Source organism: Pocillopora damicornis, chromosome 2 (assembly GCF_964200805.1).
Source record: "Pocillopora damicornis chromosome 2, jaPocDami1.2, whole genome shotgun sequence".
Classification (NCBI taxonomy): Eukaryota; Metazoa; Cnidaria; class Anthozoa; order Scleractinia; family Pocilloporidae; genus Pocillopora; species Pocillopora damicornis.
This window is the reverse complement of record NC_142671.1, coordinates 37,285,895-37,306,753: the sequence shown is the minus strand read 5'-3', so window position 1 is coordinate 37,306,753 and position 20,859 is coordinate 37,285,895. Positions and strand designations below refer to the sequence as shown.

The window sequence follows — 20,859 nt, the reverse complement described above, 5'->3', positions numbered from 1 at the left end:
CCACGAGTACTAGCAGTGAACTTTTGGAAGGTGAAAGCAGTGTGCGTGAAATGTTAGATCAGCTGAATTCTGGAATGTTCTTGAATTGCAATGTAAACGTTAATGTCAACTGCAAAGAATGATTATTCTTATCCTGGAATTCAATAAACATTAGTTCAAGGACTGCAATCTTTTGGAAATTGATTTCCAAACACACGTGTTTGGATATTCTAACGTGTGTTTGGATATCCTAACACGTGTGTTTGGATATCTAATCACGCGTGTTTGGATCTGTTCTTTACCGAGTATCAAGGAGTATCTCTGTGAACCAAATGAGGCCTTACGCATTATTAATGAGTTTGAGAAAACATGTTCGCATACTCGTGCAATATTTTGAAAGACTGGAAGACAAACTTCTTTATCTCCGTGCGGCCTTGTGATATCCTCTATTTCATACTCGAAGTCTTTCTCTTGCTCGAAATTTTAAAATCATATCGGCCAAAGCAAGGAATTTGCGAATTGACTTTATTAAGGTGATACGAATCTTGGTTCGATAATGGAGGTAATCTCGCTCAATAGGTCCAGTAAGGGAAGAGTGTATTCATGGAGAACTACATGAATCAATTTAGTGTTTACGTGTAGGAAGTTCTAAGTTTCTTCCTAATCACGCGTGTTTGGATCTGTTCTTTACCGGGTATCAAGGAGCATCCATGTGACTCAAATGAGGCCTTATGCATTATTAATGAGTTTCAGAAAACATGTTCGCATACTCGTGCAATAAGACTGGAAGACAGTTTTCTTATCTCCGTGCGGCCATGTAATATCCTATATTTCATACTCGAGGTTTTTGTCTTGTTCGAAATTTTAAAATCTTATTGGCCAAAGCGAGGAATTTGTGAATTGACTTTATTGAGGTGATACGATTCTTGGCTCAAAAATGCAGGTCATCTCGCTCAATAAGTCCAGTAAGGGCAGAGTTTATTCATGGAGAACTACAATTTAGTCTTTACGTGTAGGAAGTTTTAAGTTTCTTGAACTCACATTATTTTTGTTAGGAAAGTGTTTGGAGGTCGAAATGTGAAGTGTTTTCTGGGATAGCTGAGCTGCAATTTTCTTTTTGACACCAATTCTCAAATATCTTCTTTCAGATTTGAATGATTAATAAAGTTGAAATCAAAATTAAGTAATCATCATAGGTCAATGTAGGAAATATTTGGGCCTTGACAACTGTGAAGCGAACTTTATGCACTCTCTGCAAGCAACGAATAATAAAAGCAGGGATTTGGTCCGTTTCCTTTCATAACTCCTCATAATCAATCGAAAGTTTAAAGACATGTAAAACCGACGAACAATTGAGGTTGAAAACGCTCTTCTTTATTCATCTTATGTTTTTGTACAAGAGAGACTCACACTGATACTGACAAACCCTGTAATCCTCAAACCTCGAGGACTCTTGCCACGGCATGTTCTTCCAGTTGAAACTTCAAACCTTCCTTATCAAGTTTGGTTTTTATAAGGCGAAGATCCACAAAATGGCTCGGTGGCATCTCGTGTATCACTTTCTTGGCCCTGGAGGAAAAAAAAATCAAGAATGCTCCGTAATTTCTCGCTGAAATAGGAAGTATACATATTGAGTCACCTACTCCGACGCCCTGGTAACCACAAAGATGAAGACAGTTTCCAAACAGCGCGCTCGAGTTGTAATTATGATCGTAAGCGATCAGAATAATTTCAGAGAAATGTCTACAAATGGACCTTTATCCAGCTTTGCAGTTTTGTAATCGATGCTGTTGAAAAGTTATGATCACAAAATTCAGAAATTTAAGCGAATTTGACAAATGAAGAAACGTGCAAACCTCGGAGGTGACTCTAAACTGTCGGGTGCACTGCTTCTGAATATATGAGTTATGTTCGCCGCTTCTTAGTACGTAATTTCATAACAATGTACTGAATTTATACTGCAAAGTTACATAACAGTTGGTGCCTTTTTGGGGACTCGGGAGGGAAACCCATTAAGATCAAGTCAGATACAAGTCTGTACACAGCAGTCGAAGCCAACGTAATTACCTGTAGTTGTTTTCATATCGACATTTCAGCATTTTCCCTCCTTCGACCAAAAGGTACATGATAGTGTCTCCCTTGATTGTTCCATCACAAGAAGTCATTTTCTCCGAGGTTGGTTCCCAGCCAAGAGTCTTGTTTTGCATGACAGGCCCGTCGATGGGAAAGTTGCCTCCTTGGAAATTGGTCTTGTGCACAAGAGTGTTGCCTTTGAGGCTGTCAAAGTAGGAAGCATTTCAGAACGCAAAATGAATAAAACATACATTTTGAGTCCACCTTACGAGGTAAAAAGATTTTAATGGAATAAAAACCTCTAAATCAACAGGTTAGATTACTATGTTGAAAGAAAAATTAGCCTGAAAGGAAGAAAGTAACGAATGTAAAAAAAATAGGTCAATTTGTAGAAACTGAGTGTTGCCTAATTAATTTTTGAAAAGCAAGCGGTTTGCCGTATTACTGCACTTTTGATGCTTCCATGATGATATTCATCATGGAAATCCGTCGTGAATTTTCACTTTTTCACATCGAGCCCAAATCTTTGTGTAGCGTTGTTGTTTTCGATAACTCAAAGATCTTTGTCCAATCTGCAAGTTAAAAACGCTGATTAACAGTTAAATAGTAAGTAAATACTCACCTCATTTCCACGGTGGCCGTGGCACTCCCTCCATCTTCAAATGTTAATTTCCTGTCGTATGTTAGACCCTCGGGAAATGCTTGCTTAAAATAGTCAGGAATACCAGCAGGATACTTCATAAAACATTTGAATCCATACTTCAAGGTCGGTGCCACTATGTCAACGGCAAATGGAAGGGGTCCACCCTTTGTAACACGGAATGTCCCCGTTTGTTTGCCTCTGAAATATTCAGATGGAGAGGATTTTCGACATAGTATTCTTTCATTAATGAAATCACCAGCATATGACTATTTTGGTGCGTTTTCATCACATAGGTGACTTGCGTACAATGACTTCTGGACGAGTTACTATTTGAAGCTTAGATATATAAACTCCTTTTTCCAAGACAGCCATACGCAGATGGCACAAACGGCCCCAGGAAACATAACCGAAATAACCAAATTTGCTTTGGTTAGACCAGCAATGCATCCGCGCAAAAGGACAATTTACAGGTTGATCGTTATTTGACATAAACTTACTCGTAAGGTTTGCCGGTGCCTTCTCCTTCGATGGTGAACGCATGACCATTGACACAGCCCTCCATAAGCCATGTCATCTTCATGGTATCAGCTAAAACCTGAATATTGTAAGAACATTATCAAAAACCGTCAGAAGAAAAATATTTTCTGGAGAGGCACTTAACCCGCCTATTCTGTTAGCCATGTAAACTGCAATTCACTTACATATTTTGAATGAGACATCTTAAAATCTGCTTTGCAAAGTCGAGCAACGAGCACTGTTACCGCCTAAGAGGTATGTCCTGCAACTGTACCAAACTGATGGTGAGCCACCCTGGTTTGCCAAATTTATACAGTGCCACTCAACCCAAAAAGACAATGATCAATTATATGTCTCACGCGCCGGATAACGTGTACACAGAGTTATTTCCTTTTCCGACAGTTCGTGTGATCTTTTAAGCTTGACCGTCCGCCCATTTTGGCCTTATGAATTACTTTTGCCGGAAATAAGAACGTTGTACGTGACCTGGTTTCATGACGACCTAGCAAAGCACGAAGGTTCAATATGGCATAAACAGACCATAAATATACCTAACATCAGTTAATAATGTAATTAAAGAAGTATTACAGACTGTTTTTTTTTCTTTTTCCGAAATGGAACTCGATGGAACCGAGCGATTCCACAGTTCTGGCCTGCAAGACTGGCAGAGGAAGTTTTAAGGCTAGTCAGTTATGTAACTATAGACTTAAGTTGCTCCTAGGTATCGAAAGATTTCGATAATTATCTGCCTAAAAGAGATAATCAAATTGTGACATAAGCGATTGTCGCTTATTAAACACGCTTTTGAGGAAGGGTTCCCTTTTCTTTCTCACAATTGTTTTCTATCGTTGACAGTTTTAACATTAAATTCAATAAAGAGTTAAAAAAGGAAAGAAACGAACTAAGAAAGCCTTCAACGCCCGCGTGCGTTTTCCCTCATTTTTAAGCCTTTCCGGCGAGTTACCACTGTCAGTTATTTTTAAAACTTGTTAAAATGATCTCAAGCGAACCCCTTATTTAGGGCGGAGAAATCCTTACAAACTTTGCCAGATGCCGCCAAATGTTACGTAATTCTACCTTGCATAATGCAATATTGTATAACGAAATGTTAGAATGACCTTGACCCTACCTTGTTATGTAACGCGCAAACTGTCGCGGGTGGATTTTTCCATTTTTGGCCGGCTCTCATCGAGAAATTATAAACTCTTGCTCACACGTAGTGCTCAAATAAGCAACCAGCCTCGAACGAACAATTTATCCTCAGTGTCTACAAATCCACGAAGACACATTTCAGTGTATTTCCTGTCATTTATCTTGTATTATTTTGGTGTTACACCCTACCCTTGCGGTCAGTAAGAAAGATGGCGGTAATTTTTGAGCTTCGTTAAATTTACAGTGAATGTAGCTTATCAAAGCTGCGTTTTCCTCTTTTTTCTCTTTTTTTCGCGTTATATGTTGTCCTAATTCATCTACGTACCATTATGGGAGGTCTAACGACAGAAGAATTCAAGAATTTGTTGGAGGAGGCTTTAGAGCCTCTACGCAGATCGATTGATGAAGTGAAGAAGTCTATCGCTACTGCGAACTTTAATTGTTACCAACTACTAACAAAAATATCACCCTACTAAAAAGGAATGACAGAACTGGTTAATGAGAACAAGAGTCTGAAGGGTAAGCTCCTGGATACTACAAGCCAGCTAAAAGTTTTAAAGGAATCATTTAACAAAGTTGAACAATAATCGAGACGAGACTGCATGGAAATCCGGGGTATTCCAGAGATTTCTAGTGACACGCGGGAAGGTAAGAACGAAATTGTAGTGGAGCCCGGTCAAAAGATAGGAGTTGACCTGAAAAAAGAGGATATATCAACGAGCTATCGTCTTCCGAGTAAAAGGAAAGCGAACGGGGAAAGGTGTATTACATGCTTATCCTAATCCTAATATAATGTTTGACTCCTTTTACACTAGAGTCTCATAAAGGCATAATTGATGTTCATATCCCTCTCATACAACTCTCTAAACGTTTATAAAGAATGAAATCTAAGCCATGGATAACTACCACTTTCAGGGTCTCAGTCAACATAAAAAATAAACTTTTCAAGAAGTATATTTCAGCTAAATCTGTATATTATCACAGCAAATTCAAAATTTATAGAAATAAAATTCATCACTTATTAAAAGTAAGTAAAAACAATTATTATAATAATTATTTCTATGTAAGCAAGTCTGATTCCAAGAGAGTATGGAAGGGGATAAGACAACTTGTTAATCTTAAATCCAGATCTGGCTCTACTCCCACTAAATTACCTGTTGAGGATGTTGAATTAAATGATTTTAAGTCAATGGCTGATGCTTTTAATAATTTCTTTGCTAATATTGGAAATAATTTGACAACGTATATTCCTCGTGTAAATAAACGCCTGTTGTTAAAAAGGGCGTGCAAACAAGTTTAAATAATTATCGTCTCATTTCTATTCTCTATCTATTCAGCAAGCTGTTAGAAAAGTTGATGCATAAAAAAATTTTGAATTTTTGGAGAAGAAAAAAGTAATTTATTGTAAGAAGTTTTGCTTCCGTGCGGAAACACTCCACGGATCATGCTATCGTAAGCATCCTGCCAGGAATTTTCTAGAAGTTTATTTTTTGATTTCAGTAAAGCCTTTGATACTGTAAATCGTAATATCTTGATTGAAAAACTAGATTATTATGGCATTCGTGGTGTTACCAAGGATTGGTTCATCTCCTATCTTACCGACAGATATCAATATGTTTCCTTGGGGCAAACTGAGTCTGATCCTCATCCTGTCTCTTGTGGTGTTTCTCAAGGCTCAGTTCTCGGCCCGCTATCATTTCTTGTAGATGTAAATGATTTTAGTTACTACTCTGAAATTCTAGATTTTCATTTATATGCAGATGATGCCAATCTGTTTTATAAACGCAAAAATCTTAAAGTCCTTGAATCCAAAGTAAACAATGAACTAGTAAATATTCATACTTGGTTGACTTTTGTCATTTTCCACCCTCCACGAAAAAAGTTACCCTTTCATATCATACTCTCTTTAAATAGCATTAACTTAAACCAAGAGTACTCAGAAAAAATATCTAAGTATTGTAATATATTCTAATTTATCTTACAAAAGTCAAGTACGCCACAATGCTGAAAAGATTAAGCGCAATATTGGGAATCTTTCTAAACTTCGTCATTATGTGAATTCAGATATTCTGGTTAAACTATAGTATGCTTAATATATCCCTTCTTAACCTATGGTTTAATTTCTTGGAATTACACCTCTTCTTCAACTACCCAGCCTTTTTCCATTTCACAAAAGAGAGCTATACGAGTGTTGACTTTCGTGAACATTCCAGTCCAATTTTCAAACGCTTAAATATTGTTAAACTGCCTGACCTTGTTTTTCGTAATATCGCAGTCTTTATGTATAACTTTCACAATAGACGTCTGCCATCTGTGTTTGATACTTTCTTCACACAAGTTAATAAAAGATACATTTATAATACAAGAAGAGTCTGGAATGATCTTTTTGATCAAGAGTGAGTACAAAGAATCGTTCTGACGAGGGGCTGACGCTCGAAACGTCAGCTTTTTTTTACTCTTTACGGTGGCCAATTTACGTTTTCAACTCAGTTGTCAACACTAAATTACCTGCTGAGTACAATAAAGATTGTTTGATTGCTATCCTTAAAGGCCATTTTGAAAACGTTTCAATCCAGGTCACTTGATGTGATACGTCACACGTGTGTAAGGTAGTGAAAAGCGTCATGTCAAGCCCTGAACGTAACAATTTCGCCCTCCCTGTTCGGCTGCTGCCGGAATTTACCAGCGAAAAAAAAAAATTTTTCCAGTCTGACATAGGCCACCATTTAGAGACTATGAACTACGAAGTGAGAAATTAAATAATAAAGGTTGAATAATTGAAAGGCGACGGATCGGTTCTCTGTATCCAGAGTCGGAGGTTATTTGCACGCCATTCTAAACAGCTGTAAAAAAAAATATATTCCCATAATTTGTTCTTCCTAACCATTATCGAATCATATACTTATAAAGATATGTTTAGTCCATGCCGAAAAGTATTGGACTTTAGATTTTGTCCGGTGTATATCATTGTGACCTCAGGCCCATCGGTTCTGGAGTGAGCGTGACTAAGCGCTAAGTACTGTCGCGGATTATGGGAGGTCGCCATCTGGTTTCGTGAACGAAACTCTTCTTTCACGTTCCGGAAATGTCCAAGAATTATTCTTTTTTATTTTTTTTACGGAGACTGGTGAATAGCACAAAGACTTTTTGCTGTTGTAACTTTCTGTTTATTTCCTTCAACACGTTTTGTCTCTAACTGAGAGTCCTCCAGGAATGATTACAACTAGCATTGAGCAGCATATATATATAACATATTCGTGTGCTTAAGTTCAATGAAAAGTTACTCGTTTCAAAAATGTACAACTGTCATCTGAGTGAACAGTAAATTGCTCACGCTCGTCTATCGTAACTAAAACAAGCCGACAGCCTTTGACCCTAAAGCATCGTCTCTAGCTGAGAGAGCTCCAAGAATGATTAGAACTGGCATTGAGCAGCATATATATATAGCACATTCGTGTGCCTAAGTTCAATGAAAGGTTACTCGTTTCAAAAATGTACAACTGTCAGCTGAGTGAACAGTAAATTACTCACGCTCATTTATCGTAACTAAAACAAGCCGACAGCCTGAGACCCTACCGGTTAAAACGCAGTGCTTTGTTGATAAAAAGGAACCGAGTCAGCGACAAACTCGTGCTACGGAAATAACAAGCACGTAATGTTTCTCAATTTACGACCTGAACTTTAAAACAGATATATGTTCACCCTCAAGTTATCCAAACCTGTACCACTCTTAGCCGTGTTGAAATTTACAATATGGACGGAAAACAACAGAATGTAAAATGAAGAAAACGAAAACCAGGGAAGCGCTGTATAGTGATTTTCTGTACCCAAAAAATGCAGACGGAGTCAGCCTTCACCAGTTTCCTCTAACGCTGGATGCTGGACAATACATCTGGCTTCTGCCTGCAACTGTTCCGCTGTAACATCCTTCAAATTTTTATTTTTGACCACATCTACTTTTTGGCAAAAGATGTTTTCTTTCTCCCTCCACATTGATTGGCAGTCTCCATACTAACACTCTGTATTAATTGAAGTATTGTACTTAATTGAATGTACTATTGAAGCGGCCGCGGCTCAAGGGCCCACGTTCCTCCTCTGACTCTCGCGATATATTTTAGGTTCGTCCAGGTGGTTCAAATCGCGAGGACCTGATTTCACCAGCAGGTTGATAAGCCCCTTCATTATGTTCACTCTCCATCGAGGCCTCAAAATCCGAATAATCAGACCCCGAAATAGAACTGCTTTTACTCAAGTTACTATCCGCCATATTTACTTTGCTTAATGTACACACGCGTGACGTACAAGGTCACATGATCAAAATCGAAGCGTTTACGGCAGACGACTCACGAAGCTGCAATGAGGACCGTTTTCTTGGCGAAAAAAGGCACAAAAAGGCATACCAAGCACCTTGTACCTGTTTCAATGTGTTATTTGAGGCGTTTAGACGGTATTCCGAAAAAGCGACCTTTTAACCGTCAGTTACCTTTTAAGGAATAATAAAGGATCAGTTCAGAGTGCAGTAGTCGGTCAGAACGCGCCTTCAACGCTATCCACTGTTCTGGTGCATACTTGTAAAAGATCAGTATCCTTCCAGTCCAATAAATTTTTAACACCTTACTCACGTATGTCAGAAAGTACTCATTCGTTAAAAAAAATTATCGGATTAAAAACCTATTTAGAAGTAATCCTAGTATTTTTAGCGTAAAAGTGAAATTTACAGAGTATTCAGAAGAGCCTTGATGATAGTTCGGAGAAAAACAGCAACCAAATTGAAAGACCGAAATGGAATTTACCAAACAGTAACAGCAATATCATGCAAAGTCTAGACAAGAGATAAATAAAGAATCTTTCTTACAAACTGGATCGCAGCGGTACAATTAACGAAAATCCGTCACGTACCTTTTTGAAATTGTCTATTAGACATACCTGTATTATACTTGTACAGACAAAAATCCTTTATTTTGCAGTATGATAAGGCGTTTTTATCAAAACATTATTCACGTAGCAGACTTGTTCAACTCCAGCTTCGACAGATACATCACGTAGTTGTATAATTTGCCGTATGGCTACATAATGCGGGGCGGAAAGGGGTAAATTTTTTTAGGGGGAATCCTCCAAACTGGTGCACGTAGTGGTGCATTTAAGTGGTTTTGGTTTCTTTAAGTCGAGCATTAGATAGCACAAGACAAAACAGAATTCAGGAAAGTGTCAAAGTGGGTCATTTGTAGTCTCAGGACACTGCATTTCATAGCCGCGTAAATGCTCTTCCCGCTTAGCCAAGGGTCACGTCTATGGTTGTAAAGTGGATCTCAAGATGTCTCATTCAAAGCAAGTAAGCGAATTGCAACTCGGTGATTACTCTTTTTTCGATCAATCAAGTTTTCAAACCTTATCGTTACACTAAACCATGTAATCGTAAAACTCCGCCTTGTAAACGATTTCGGCCTCAACTTGCCAATTCATTGAAACGTTGAATATCACCCACAAAGGTAGCGGTTCGAAAAATAATTAGAAGGATTGTCACTCGTCTGGTCTCCCTTTCTTTTTATGTACGTAAGGGCTTTTCTTATGTACGTGGAAAACCCCGAAATGGACAACTCGCCAAAATGGGTTTTTTTTCATCAAAGTAAGCGGTCAGATAACATGCGATACGCTATGGAAGTAAGGTGAGGTATTTTTATTGAGAAATTGACGTATTTGTTCAGTCCTTAGAGCGGTCGTACATATTCCCATACAAACTATTATAATTCCGCCATGACTGTTATTGCGCAAGATGATCTTATCACAGCTTGGGCTGCCTGTGGGTAGAATCAAAATTTTCTTACACAGCTGCTCATTTATGTTTTACTCATTTTGCGTTCTGAAATGTGTTTTACTCAGAGGCAACACTCTCGTGCACAAAACCAATTTTCAAAGAGGCAACTTTCCCATCGACGGGCCTGTCATGCAAAACAGGACGCATGGCTGGGAACCAACCTCGGAGAAAATGACACCCTGTGAAGGAATAATTAGGGAAGACACTATCATGTACCTGATGGTTGAAGGAGGGAAATTGCTGAATTGTCGATATAAAAACAATTACAGGTAATTACGTTGGCTTCGACTGCTGTGTACAGACATGTATCTGACTTAATCTTAATGCGTTTCCCTCCCGAGTCCCTAAAAAGTCACCAACTGTTATGTAACTTTGTAGTATAAATTCAGTCCATTGTTATGAAATTACGTAATAAGAAGCGGCGAATTTAACCTCTTGAAGGTGTTGACAGTGATAGGAAATTCTCATTATTTTATAGAAATATGAATTTCATTCCTGAGGTTGAAACGTTACCTATCGACAAAAGAGTCGATCGAAATATTGTCTGAACTAAATGAGAAAATGACTGTTGGGTGACACATGCATCGTTGAAGGACAAACTATGGGTTGGCGACATATATTTAGAAGCAGTGTATTCGAATGTTGAAAGTCGCCTCCGAGATTTGCTCGTTCTTTCATTGGCCTAAATTCGCTAAAAATGTCCGAATTTTGTGATCATTACTTTTCAATAGCATCGAATTACATAATTGCCAAGCTTGATAAAGCTTCAGTTGTGGACACTTCTCAGATTTTATTTTGATCGCTTACAATCATGATTTCAACTCGAACGCACTGTTAAGAAATTGTTACCTAGGCTTAGAACATAAGATGAAGACTCAATAACTACACATCTCATTTCCACTAGAAAATCAAGGATCGTTCTTAATTTTTTTATTACCACCCAGCCATTTTCGCTAATTTTGTGATGATCATTACTTTTCAATAGCATCGGATTACATAACTGCCAAGCTTGATAAAGCTGCAGTTGTGGACACTTCTCAGATTTTATTTTGATTGCTTACAATCATGATTTCAACTTGAACGCACTGTTAAGAACAAGTCTCTGTAAGAATCAAACATCTTGGGAAATAAAAATTTTCAACCCCCATTCAAATTTTGCATGCAGTTAGGCACTCAGCGGGGATGCACAAAAATACCCTTTTTAAAGGCCGCAGCATTCTTGTGGCCATGGTAACAGCGGCTGCTTGTTCGAGGCCTGGGGCCTCATATTCATACAAAAACGTCGCAAAAAAAGAGTGAAATGTTTATTTCTCTATGTCAAGCTAAATACAGCATTACAAATTGGCACCTCTACCATACATAGTAACATCATTCGTCTTCACTTTGGTTCATTTAATTTTCCCTGAGAGTGAATGTGAACACACCAATAGATCATTCATCTCGGTACAGTTTCGGTCATTTTTGTTGTCGGGTAAAACAGGGAAAATGTTTATCTGAATTTCTCCAAAAGTACACCGATTCTGGAACTGAAACTACCCACCTAGCTGGTTATAATATTCTAGTTTTTAAATATGTAAAAATCTCTGGGGGCCTGCCTCTACTTTGCATAGGAGAAATTCGCGAAAAAAGCTCAAAATCAGATATTGCATAATTTGGCGATGTTTACATCTAATGTTTTCAACAACAAATGTTTCAGAAAGGTGAAATATGCACGGCTTTGGAAGAATGTTATCTTATGAGCAATATCCCGAAGAGAAATCTCGCCTCTGGTTGTCATCTTTTAAAAAAAATTGATCAACCTTTATGAAGGACTACTCGACGTAACTACAAACATATACATCAAATCGTGTGCATATCATCCAGATTCCGAGTGCCGCACCTTCTTTCATGGGAATTTGAGCGATCCGAAGTCCTCTGAAGGTACACTGATATACTTGTATTTCATTTGAAACATGTTGAAGTCGGCTGATCTACACGAAAGTATCGTCACACCGGTCGTTTGTCATAAACATATACGTTGTCACGATGGCGTGACGCTGTATTTCTCCATGAAGTTTCCATCGATCGCCCCAAAGAAGACGAGAAATGGACATTTTTGGAAATATCAGCAGATTTCTGCGCATTCTAAGTAAAACCAACCAAAAAACAAAAAAGAAAACCTCTTAACTTCTCAGCTAATAGCTTGATAATCTCTATAGACTAACGTTATTGGACAGAGCGATCTCCTTTTTCTTCCTTATGAGCCGGCCACCTCAGGGGAAAATTAAAGAGACCTTTAACTTCCTCTCTTGTAAATCACTGGGATATTGCGTTATTTTCATCTTTAAGCTTGTAAAAGATATCCGGGAGAAAAGTATGGAAAATAATGGTGATGAAATCGCTGTTCTTTTTCCTGAAGGACATGAAGCAATCCAGATTACATATTAACCATGGGGCATTTCGTTCAAGTGACAAGTTACGATTTACGTGTGGATAATAAGTTGTTTGAAAGGTGGAATTATGACATAATGATTTCATTAAATATTTTATTTCGCACTTTGTTACGAGTTTTTCTTCATCAAGACATGGAAGGAAACATTGGTTGACTTGATTACACTGCGGCGGTGATAAGTTTCTCCTCATCATATCTTATGCAAATTTTCTAACAATTTTCTGACAGTTTTCAGATGATTCGAAATTGTACCGAGATGAATAATCTATTGGTGTGTTCACATTCAATCACAGGGAATATTAAATGTATCAAAGTCAAGACAAATGATGTTACTATGTATGGTAGCCATTTGTAATGTTGTATTTAGCTTGAGATAGAGAAATAAACATTTCACTCTTTTTTTGCCTTCACTGTTTAGAATGGGAGTCCTAAAGCTTTCTAAGCATGTATTCGAGTATCTTATGACGATAAGTCCGCCACCCACCCCACCCCGTGCTCTACTGTTTTCACTCAGCGGCTTGTCAAAGGTCACCATGGTTTATGTGGCGGCGATCGCTTCCTGATCATCGTTCTTGTCGATCCGAAAATCAAAATACCAGCGTGATATTGCCTCGAATATGAAGCAGTTATGTAATTTGATTCGTACTTAACATTCGAGTCGAAGCTTGAGTGGCACAGGTTATTTCTTACGGTGGAATCGACGAGGGGAACTCGAACACCAGTTGTAGTGTTTGAATTGTTGGAAGAAATGGTCGCATGGGAATGTAGGAATGGTAAGTTTGACGAACAATTTCAAATTTTGCGCTTGAATTGAAAGTAAAGTTCATTTGAATGTATTTCTGACGGTTTTAGATCTACCTGCTTGATTTATATCGGCCACGCTTCATGTTTACAAGTCCCTCAAAATGGCAGCCAAACTTGGAGATTGCCGAAAATAAGGTAAGTTCACGGAGATATAAAGTTTTCGTAGGGTTGGGCCGCAAAGTTTTTTTTCCGTAATTACCTTTTTTATGGCACCCACTTCCTAGCTATGCTAGTTGGATCAGTTAAGAACGGCTCACTTTTTCAAAAATTTACCTTGAATCTGATCGGTTTTCGCGTGTGTGACTTAAGCGAACAGATAAGGTGTCAAAGGTGTCATTCAAGTCTTCCTGTTTGCTTGGCTGAAACGTGATGTTCACGAAAGTCGCCTCGATAGATAAGATAGAGTTAATATACATGGCTGTGGTATTTGTTTCTTTAAGAGGTCCGTAGCTTTTTGTAAATTTTCCTCCAAATTTGTCTTAAATTAAAGTCTTGAAAAGTGTCACGACAAGTCTCTATCGAGTGAAATTTATTTTCCGTAAAACTGTGAAAAATACATAGCTCTGATCAAACGGATTGTGGTTTTAGTATAGGCACATGAATGTCTTATAACACACAAGAAATGAGCGAAATCCGTGTCTCAAGCAAAATCGACCGGACCGCTCTCACAGAGACACTATCTTAAAGTGTCTAAACTACTTGGACCTTGCACTTCTAGTAGCGTTACGGAAACCACGAGTACTAGAAGTGAACTTTTCGAAGGTGAAAGCAGTGTGCGTGGAATGTTAGATCAGCTGAATTCTGGAATGTTCTTGAATTGCAATGTAAACGTTAATGTCACCTGCAAAGAATGATTATTCTTATCCTAGAAGTCAATAAACATTTGTTCAAGGACTGCATTCTTTTGGAAATTGATTTCCAAACACACGTGTTTGGATATCCTAACGTGTGTTTGGATATCCTAACACGTGTGTTTGGATATCCTAACACGTGTGTTTAAATATATCTAATCCCGTGTGTTTGGATCTGTTCTTTACCGAGTATCAAGGAGTATCTATGTGAACCAAATGAGGCCTTACGCATTATTAATGAGTTGGAGAAAACATGTTTGCATACTCGTGCAATATTTTGAAAGACTGGAAGACAAACTTCTTTATCTCTGTGCGGCCATGTAATATCCTCTATTTCATACTCGAAGTCTTTCTCTTGCTCGAAATTTTAAAATCATATCGGCCAAAGCAAGGAATTTGCGAATTGACTTTATTAAGGTGATACGAATCTTGGTTCGATAATGGAGGTAATCTCGCTCGATAGGTCCAGTAAGGGAAGAGTATATTCATGGAGAACTACATGAATCAATTTAGTGTTTACGTGTAGGAAGTTCTAAGTTTCTTTCTACTCACGCGTGTTTGGATCTGTTCTTTACCGGGTATCAAGGAGTATCCATGTGACTCAAATGAGGCCTTATACATTATTGATGAGTTTCAGAAAACATATTCGCATTCTCGTGCAATAAGACTGGAAGACAAATTTCTTATCTCCGTGCGGCCATGTAATATCCTATATTTCATACTCGAGGTTTTTGTCTTGTTCGAAATTTTAAAATCTTATTGGCCAAAGCGAGGAATTTGTAAATTGACTTTATTGAGGTGATACGATTCTTGGCTCAACAATGCAGGTCATCTCGCTCAATAAGTCCAGTAAGGGCAGAGTTTATTCATGGAGAACTACATGAATCAATTTCTTGAACTTGAAAAGTGTTTGGAGGTCGAAATGTGAAGTATTTTCTGGGATAGCTGAGCTGCAATTTTTTTTTTTTGACACCAATTCTCAAATATCTTCTTTCAGATTTGAATGATTAATAAAGTTGAAATCAAAATTACGCAATCATCATAGGTCATAGGTCATTGAGTCATCTACTCCGACGCCCTGGTAACCACAAAGATGAAGACAGTTTCCAAACAGCGCGTTCGAGTTGTAATTATGATCGTAAGCGATCAGAATAATTTCAGAGAAATGTCCACAAAAGGACCTTTATCCAGCTTTGCAGTTTTGTAATCCGATGCTGTTGAAAAGTTATGATCACTAAATTCGGAAATTAAGCGAATTTGACGAATGAAGAAACGTGCAAACCTCGGAGGTGACTCTAAACTGTCGGGTGCACTGCTTCTGAATATATGAGTTATGTTCGCCGCTTTTTATTACGTAATTTCATAACAATGTACTGAATTTATACTGCAAAGTTACATAACAGTTGGTGCCTTTTTGGGGACTCGGGAGGGAAACCCATTAAGATCAAGTCAGATACAAGTCTGTACACAGCAGTCGAAGCCAACGTAATTACCTGTAGTTGTTTTCATAATGACATTTCAGCATTTTCCCTCCTTCGACCAAAAGGTACATGATAGTGTCTCCCTTGATTGTTCCATCACAAGGAGTCATTTTCTCCGAGGTTGGTTCCCAGCCAAGAGTCTTGTTTTGCATGACAGGCCCGTCGATGGGAAAGTTGCCTCCTTGGAAATTGGTCTTGTGCACAAGAGTGTTGCCTTTGAGGCTGTCAAAGTAGGAAGCATTTCAGAACGCAAAATGAGTAAAACATACATTTTGAATCCACCTTACGAGGTAAAAAGATTTTAATGGAATAAAAACCTCTAAATCAACAGGTTAGATTACTATGTTAAAAGAAAAATTAACCTGAAAGAAAGAAAATGACGAATGTAAAAAAATTAGGTCAATTTGTACAAACTGAGTGTTGCCTAATAATTTTTGAAAAGCAAGCGGTTGTCGCTGTATTACAGCACTTTTGAGCTTCCATGATGATATTCATCATGGAAATCCGTCGTGAATTTTCGCTTTTTCACATCGAGCCCAAATCTTTGTGTAGCGTTGCAGAATATGCAAGAAAATTTAAATGATTTTTGTTTTCGATAACTCAAAGATCTTTGTCCAATCTGCAAGTTAAAAAAGCTGATTAACAGTTAAATAGTAAGTAATTACTCACCTCATTTCCACGGTGGCCGTGGCACTCCCTCCATCTTCAAATGCTAATTTCCTGTCGTATGTTAGACCCTCGGGAAATGCTTGCTTGAAATAGTCAGGAATACCAGCAGGATACTTCATAAAACATTTGAATCCATACTTCAAGGTCGGTGCCACTATGTCAACGGCAAATGGAAGGGGTCCACCCTTTGTAACACGGAATGTCCCCGTTTGTTTGCCTCTGAAATATTCAGATGGAGAGGATTTCCGACATTGTAGTCTTTCATTAATGAAATCACCAGCATATGACTATTTTGGTGCGTTTTCATCACATAAGTGACTTGCGTACGATGACTTCTGGACGAGTTACTATATGAAGCTTAGATTTGTAAACCCCTTTTTGCAAGACAGCCATACGCAGATGGCACAAACGGCCGCAGGAAACATAACTGAAATAACCAAATTTGCTTTGGTTAGACCAGCAATGCATCCGCGCAAAAGGATAATTTACAGGTTGATCGTTATTTCACATAAACTTACTCGTAAGGTTTGCCGGTGCCTTCTCCTTCGATGGTGAACGCATGACCATTGACACAGCCCTCCATAAGCCATGTCATCTTCATGGTATCAGCTAAAACCTGAATATTGTAAGAAAATTATCAAAAACCGTCAGGAGAAAAGATTTTCTGGAGAGGAACTTAACCCGCCTATTCTATTAGCTATGTAAACTGCAATTCACTTACACATTTTGAATGAGACATCTTAAAATCTGCTTCGCAAAGCCGAGCAACGAGCACTGTTACCGCCTAAAAGGTATGTCCTGTAACTGTACCAAACTGATGGTGAGCCTCCCTGGTTTGCCAAATTTATAAAGTGCCACTCAACCCAAAAAGACAATGATTAATTATATGTCTCACGTGCCGGATAACGTGTACACAGATTTATACCCTTTTCTGACAGTTCGTGTAATCTTTTAACCTTAACCGTCCGCCCATTTTGGCCTTATGAATTATTTTTGCCGGAAATAACAACGTTGCACGTGACCTGTTTTCATGACGACCTAGTAAAGCACGAAGGTTCAATATGGCATAAACAGACTCTAAGTATACCTAACATCAGTTAATAATGTAATTAAAGAAGTATTACAGACTGTTTTTTTTTCTTTTTCCGAAATGGAACTCGATGGAACCGAGCGATTCCACAGTTCTGGCCTGCAAGACTGGCAGAGTAAGTTTCAAGGCTAATCAGTTATGTAACTATAGACTTAAGTTGCTCCTAGGTATCGAAAGATTTCGATAATTATCTGCCTAAGAGAAATGATCAGACTGCGACATAAGCGATTGTCGCTTATTTAACACGCTTTTGAGGAAGGGTTCCCTTTTCTTTCTCACAATTGTTTTCTATCGTTGACAGTTTTAACATTAAATTCAATAAAGAGTTAAAAAAGGAAAGAAACGATATAGTAAAGCCTTCAACGCTCGCTTGCGTTTTACCTCATTTTTAAGCGTTTCCGGCGAGTTACCACTGTCAGTTATTTTTAAAACTTATTAAAATGATCTCAAGCGAACCCCTTATTTAGGGCAGAGAATTCCTTACAAACTTTGCCAGATGCCGCCGAATGTTACGTAATTCTACCTTGCATAATGCAATATTGTATAACGAAATGTTAGAATGATAATAACAGTTTATTAATCTCTTTTGCAGTAACTTACTGAATTAACGAGTTATAATACAATGAAAACTTAAAAACTTGGAAGCTTTTTTATGTATGTAGTCAACATTTATTTACTATTCCACTTAAGGTCGCTATCGATAAACACTCCTAGAATCTTGTAAGTCGATACACGTTCTACACCGTTGTTGTCTACAACTAATGGTCTTAGAGTAACGTTAGGATATGACGTAAAGTTAAATAACATCTCTTGACATTTAATTGGGTTTAGTCTCATATTGTGATCCACAGAAAAATTGTGAATGTCAGAGACAGTCGAATTGAGCAGATTGATAGAGTTCCTGCGTAGCATTTCTATGGTGCCAATCACGAAAAGATTGTTTGTCATTATTGTTAAAAGGTAAGTATCATTCCTAATTAAATTACCTGTGGTGCAAACTGCCGCGGGTCGATTTTTCCATTTTTCTATAAATATTGCATGAGGTTATGTAATGCAGCGGCGTTGTGTTTTCATGCATAATTTGTATCAAGCAAATTTTTCGCCTGTCACGAAAGAAAAGAAAATTGTAAACCACCAAATGGCGCGAATACATTGCTTCTTTTGTTTATCGCGGCTGCATTTTTCCATTTTTCTATAATATTGCATAAGGTAATATTGCATAAGGTTATGTAACGCCCAAACTGTCGCGGGTCGATTTTTCCATTTTTCTATAATATTGCATGAGGTAATATTGCATAAGGTTATGTAACTTTTAAGGTGGCTCCGTAAAGTTTTAACCTGTTTATGACGCGCGCAGCGTCGTTGTGTTTTCAAGCATAATTTATATTCTTTTCTACCTTTGAGACCACTAAAAGTTACCATATACAATAGACAAGGGTCGGACTGTTGTTTTCTGTAGTTAAAATTAACAAAATGGTTTTCGTTCTTTAGTTAAAACACAACAAAGGAAGATACCCACTAGAGGTAATCTTGCTTAATTTGAGTTGAATTTTCTCCAAGTGACATTGCTTAAATTCTCCAACAATCTCCCCAAACATGAAGTTTGTCGTGCTGATCATTTTGAAGTCGAAAGTCAGTTACAAAGGAAGTTTCTTCGCTGTCAACACAACTTGTTTCCTGCTTAATATATCAATATCTTTGCCCGCAAATCCGGTGCGAGTTGCCTAAAGGGTAACTAACGCCAAAATTCTCCCTTTTTTTGGTCCCATTACATTCCTCTTAGGTTAAAGAATCCTAAATACGCAAATAAACGACATATTGTGTAAAACCAAATTTTCTACAAATTTTTTTGACGCTTAATCGACGGCCGGCTCTCATCGAGAAATTATAAACTCTTTTTCACACGTAATGCTCAAATAAGCAACCAGCCTCGAACGAACAATTGACCCTGAGTGTCTACAAATCCACGAAGACACATTTCAGTTTATTTCCTGTTATTTATCTTGTATTATTTTGGTGTTACACCCTGCCCTTGTGGTCAGCGAGAAAGATGGCGGTAATTTTTGAGCTTCGTTAAATTTACAGTGAATTTAGCTTATCAAAGCTGCATTTTCCTCTTTTTTCTCATTTTTTCGCATTATATGTTGTCCCAATTTATCTACGTGCCATTATGGGAGGTCTAACGACAGAAGAATTCAAGAATTTGTTGGAGGAGGCTTTAGAGCCTCTTCGCAGATCGATTGATGAAGTGAAGAAGTCTATCGCCACTGCGAACTCTAATTATTACTAACTACTAACAAAAATATCACCTTACGAAAAAGGAATGACAGAACTGGTTAATGAGATCAAGAGTCTGAGGGGTAAGCTCCTGGATGCTACAAACCAGCGAAAAGCTTTAAAGGAATCATTTAACGAACTTGAACAATACTCGAGACGAGACTGCATGGAAATCCGGGGTATTCCAAAGATTTCTAGTGACACGCGGGAAGATACGAACGAAATTGTTGTGGAGCTCGGTCGAAAGATTGGAGTTGACATGAAAAAAGAGGATATATCAACGAGCCATCGTCTTCCGAGTAAAAGGAAAACGAACGGAGAAACGTGTATTACATGCTAATCCTGATCCTAATATAATGTTTGACTCCATTTACACTAGAGTCTCATAAAGGCATAATTGATGTTCATATCCCTCTCATACAGCTCTCTCAACGTTTATAAAGAATGAAATCTAAGCCATGGATAACTACCTAAGGTAAAAATTAAATAAATTACTTATTGAGGATGTTGAATTAAATGATTCTAAGTCAATGGCTGATGCTTTTAATAATTTCTTTGCTAATATTGGAAATAATTTGACAAAGAATATTCCTCGTGTAAATAAATCCTCCATTCGGTACCTCACAGCCCCATCTCAAGACAGAAGACAGTTTCTTTCTATTTCCCACAACAACAGTTGAAATTGAAAATGAAATTATTGTGCGAAATGCTAATAAGTCTACTGGGCCTTACAGCATACTAGTTGCTATTTTAAAAGCTACCAAACATGTTATATCTGCACCTCTAGAAATTATAGTCAATGCCTCTTTTTCTACTGGAATTGTCCCTGATTTATTTAAAATAGCTTAAGTTACCCCTGTTTTTAAAAAGGGCGTGTAAACAAGTTTAAATAATTATCGTCTTATTTCTATTCTCTATCTATTCCACAAGCTGTTGGTAAAGTTAATGCATAAAAAAATTTATAATTTTTGGAGAAGAAAAAATTAGTTTATTGTAAGAAGTTTTGCTTCCGTACGGAAACACTCCACGGATCATGCTATCGTAAGCATCATTGACTTGATTCACATGCAATTGACTG

General features: G+C 37.8%; 2 protein-coding genes and 1 long non-coding RNA gene across 4 annotated transcripts; 2 read left to right on the top strand and 1 right to left on the bottom strand.

Moving 5' to 3' along the window:
- Nucleotides 1–1,331: 1,331 nt before the first annotated feature.
- LOC149051146 (GFP-like fluorescent chromoprotein amFP486) lies at nucleotides 1,332–17,332 on the bottom strand. 2 transcript variants are annotated; one of them, XM_089196064.1, is made up of 5 exons: nucleotides 17,136–17,332; nucleotides 16,933–17,030; nucleotides 16,415–16,633; nucleotides 15,758–15,967; nucleotides 1,332–1,548 (listed from the first exon to the last, which is right to left on the bottom strand). In XM_089196064.1, exons 1-5 carry the CDS (start codon nucleotides 17,151–17,153, stop codon nucleotides 1,416–1,418), a joined length of 678 nt encoding a protein of 225 aa, XP_089052190.1. In that variant the 5' UTR covers nucleotides 17,154–17,332; the 3' UTR covers nucleotides 1,332–1,415. The 2 variants fall into 2 exon arrangements, with proteins under 2 accessions (XP_089052190.1, XP_089052189.1); XM_089196063.1 differs by lacking the exons at nucleotides 15,758–15,967; nucleotides 16,415–16,633; nucleotides 16,933–17,030; nucleotides 17,136–17,332 and adding exons at nucleotides 2,047–2,256; nucleotides 2,675–2,893; nucleotides 3,193–3,290; nucleotides 3,397–3,861.
- On the top strand, nucleotides 4,613–5,271 carry LOC149051147 (uncharacterized). Its single transcript, XM_089197829.1, has 2 exons — nucleotides 4,613–4,823; nucleotides 4,956–5,271. Exons 1-2 carry the CDS (start codon nucleotides 4,693–4,695, stop codon nucleotides 5,143–5,145), a joined length of 321 nt encoding a protein of 106 aa, XP_089053955.1. The 5' UTR covers nucleotides 4,613–4,692; the 3' UTR covers nucleotides 5,146–5,271.
- Nucleotides 17,316–20,190, top strand: LOC149051145 (uncharacterized). Its single transcript, XR_016183564.1, has 3 exons — nucleotides 17,316–17,619; nucleotides 18,356–18,464; nucleotides 20,161–20,190. It is a non-coding gene; the product is annotated as an uncharacterized LOC149051145 (long non-coding RNA).
- The last annotated feature ends 669 nt before the right edge of the window (nucleotides 20,191–20,859 follow it).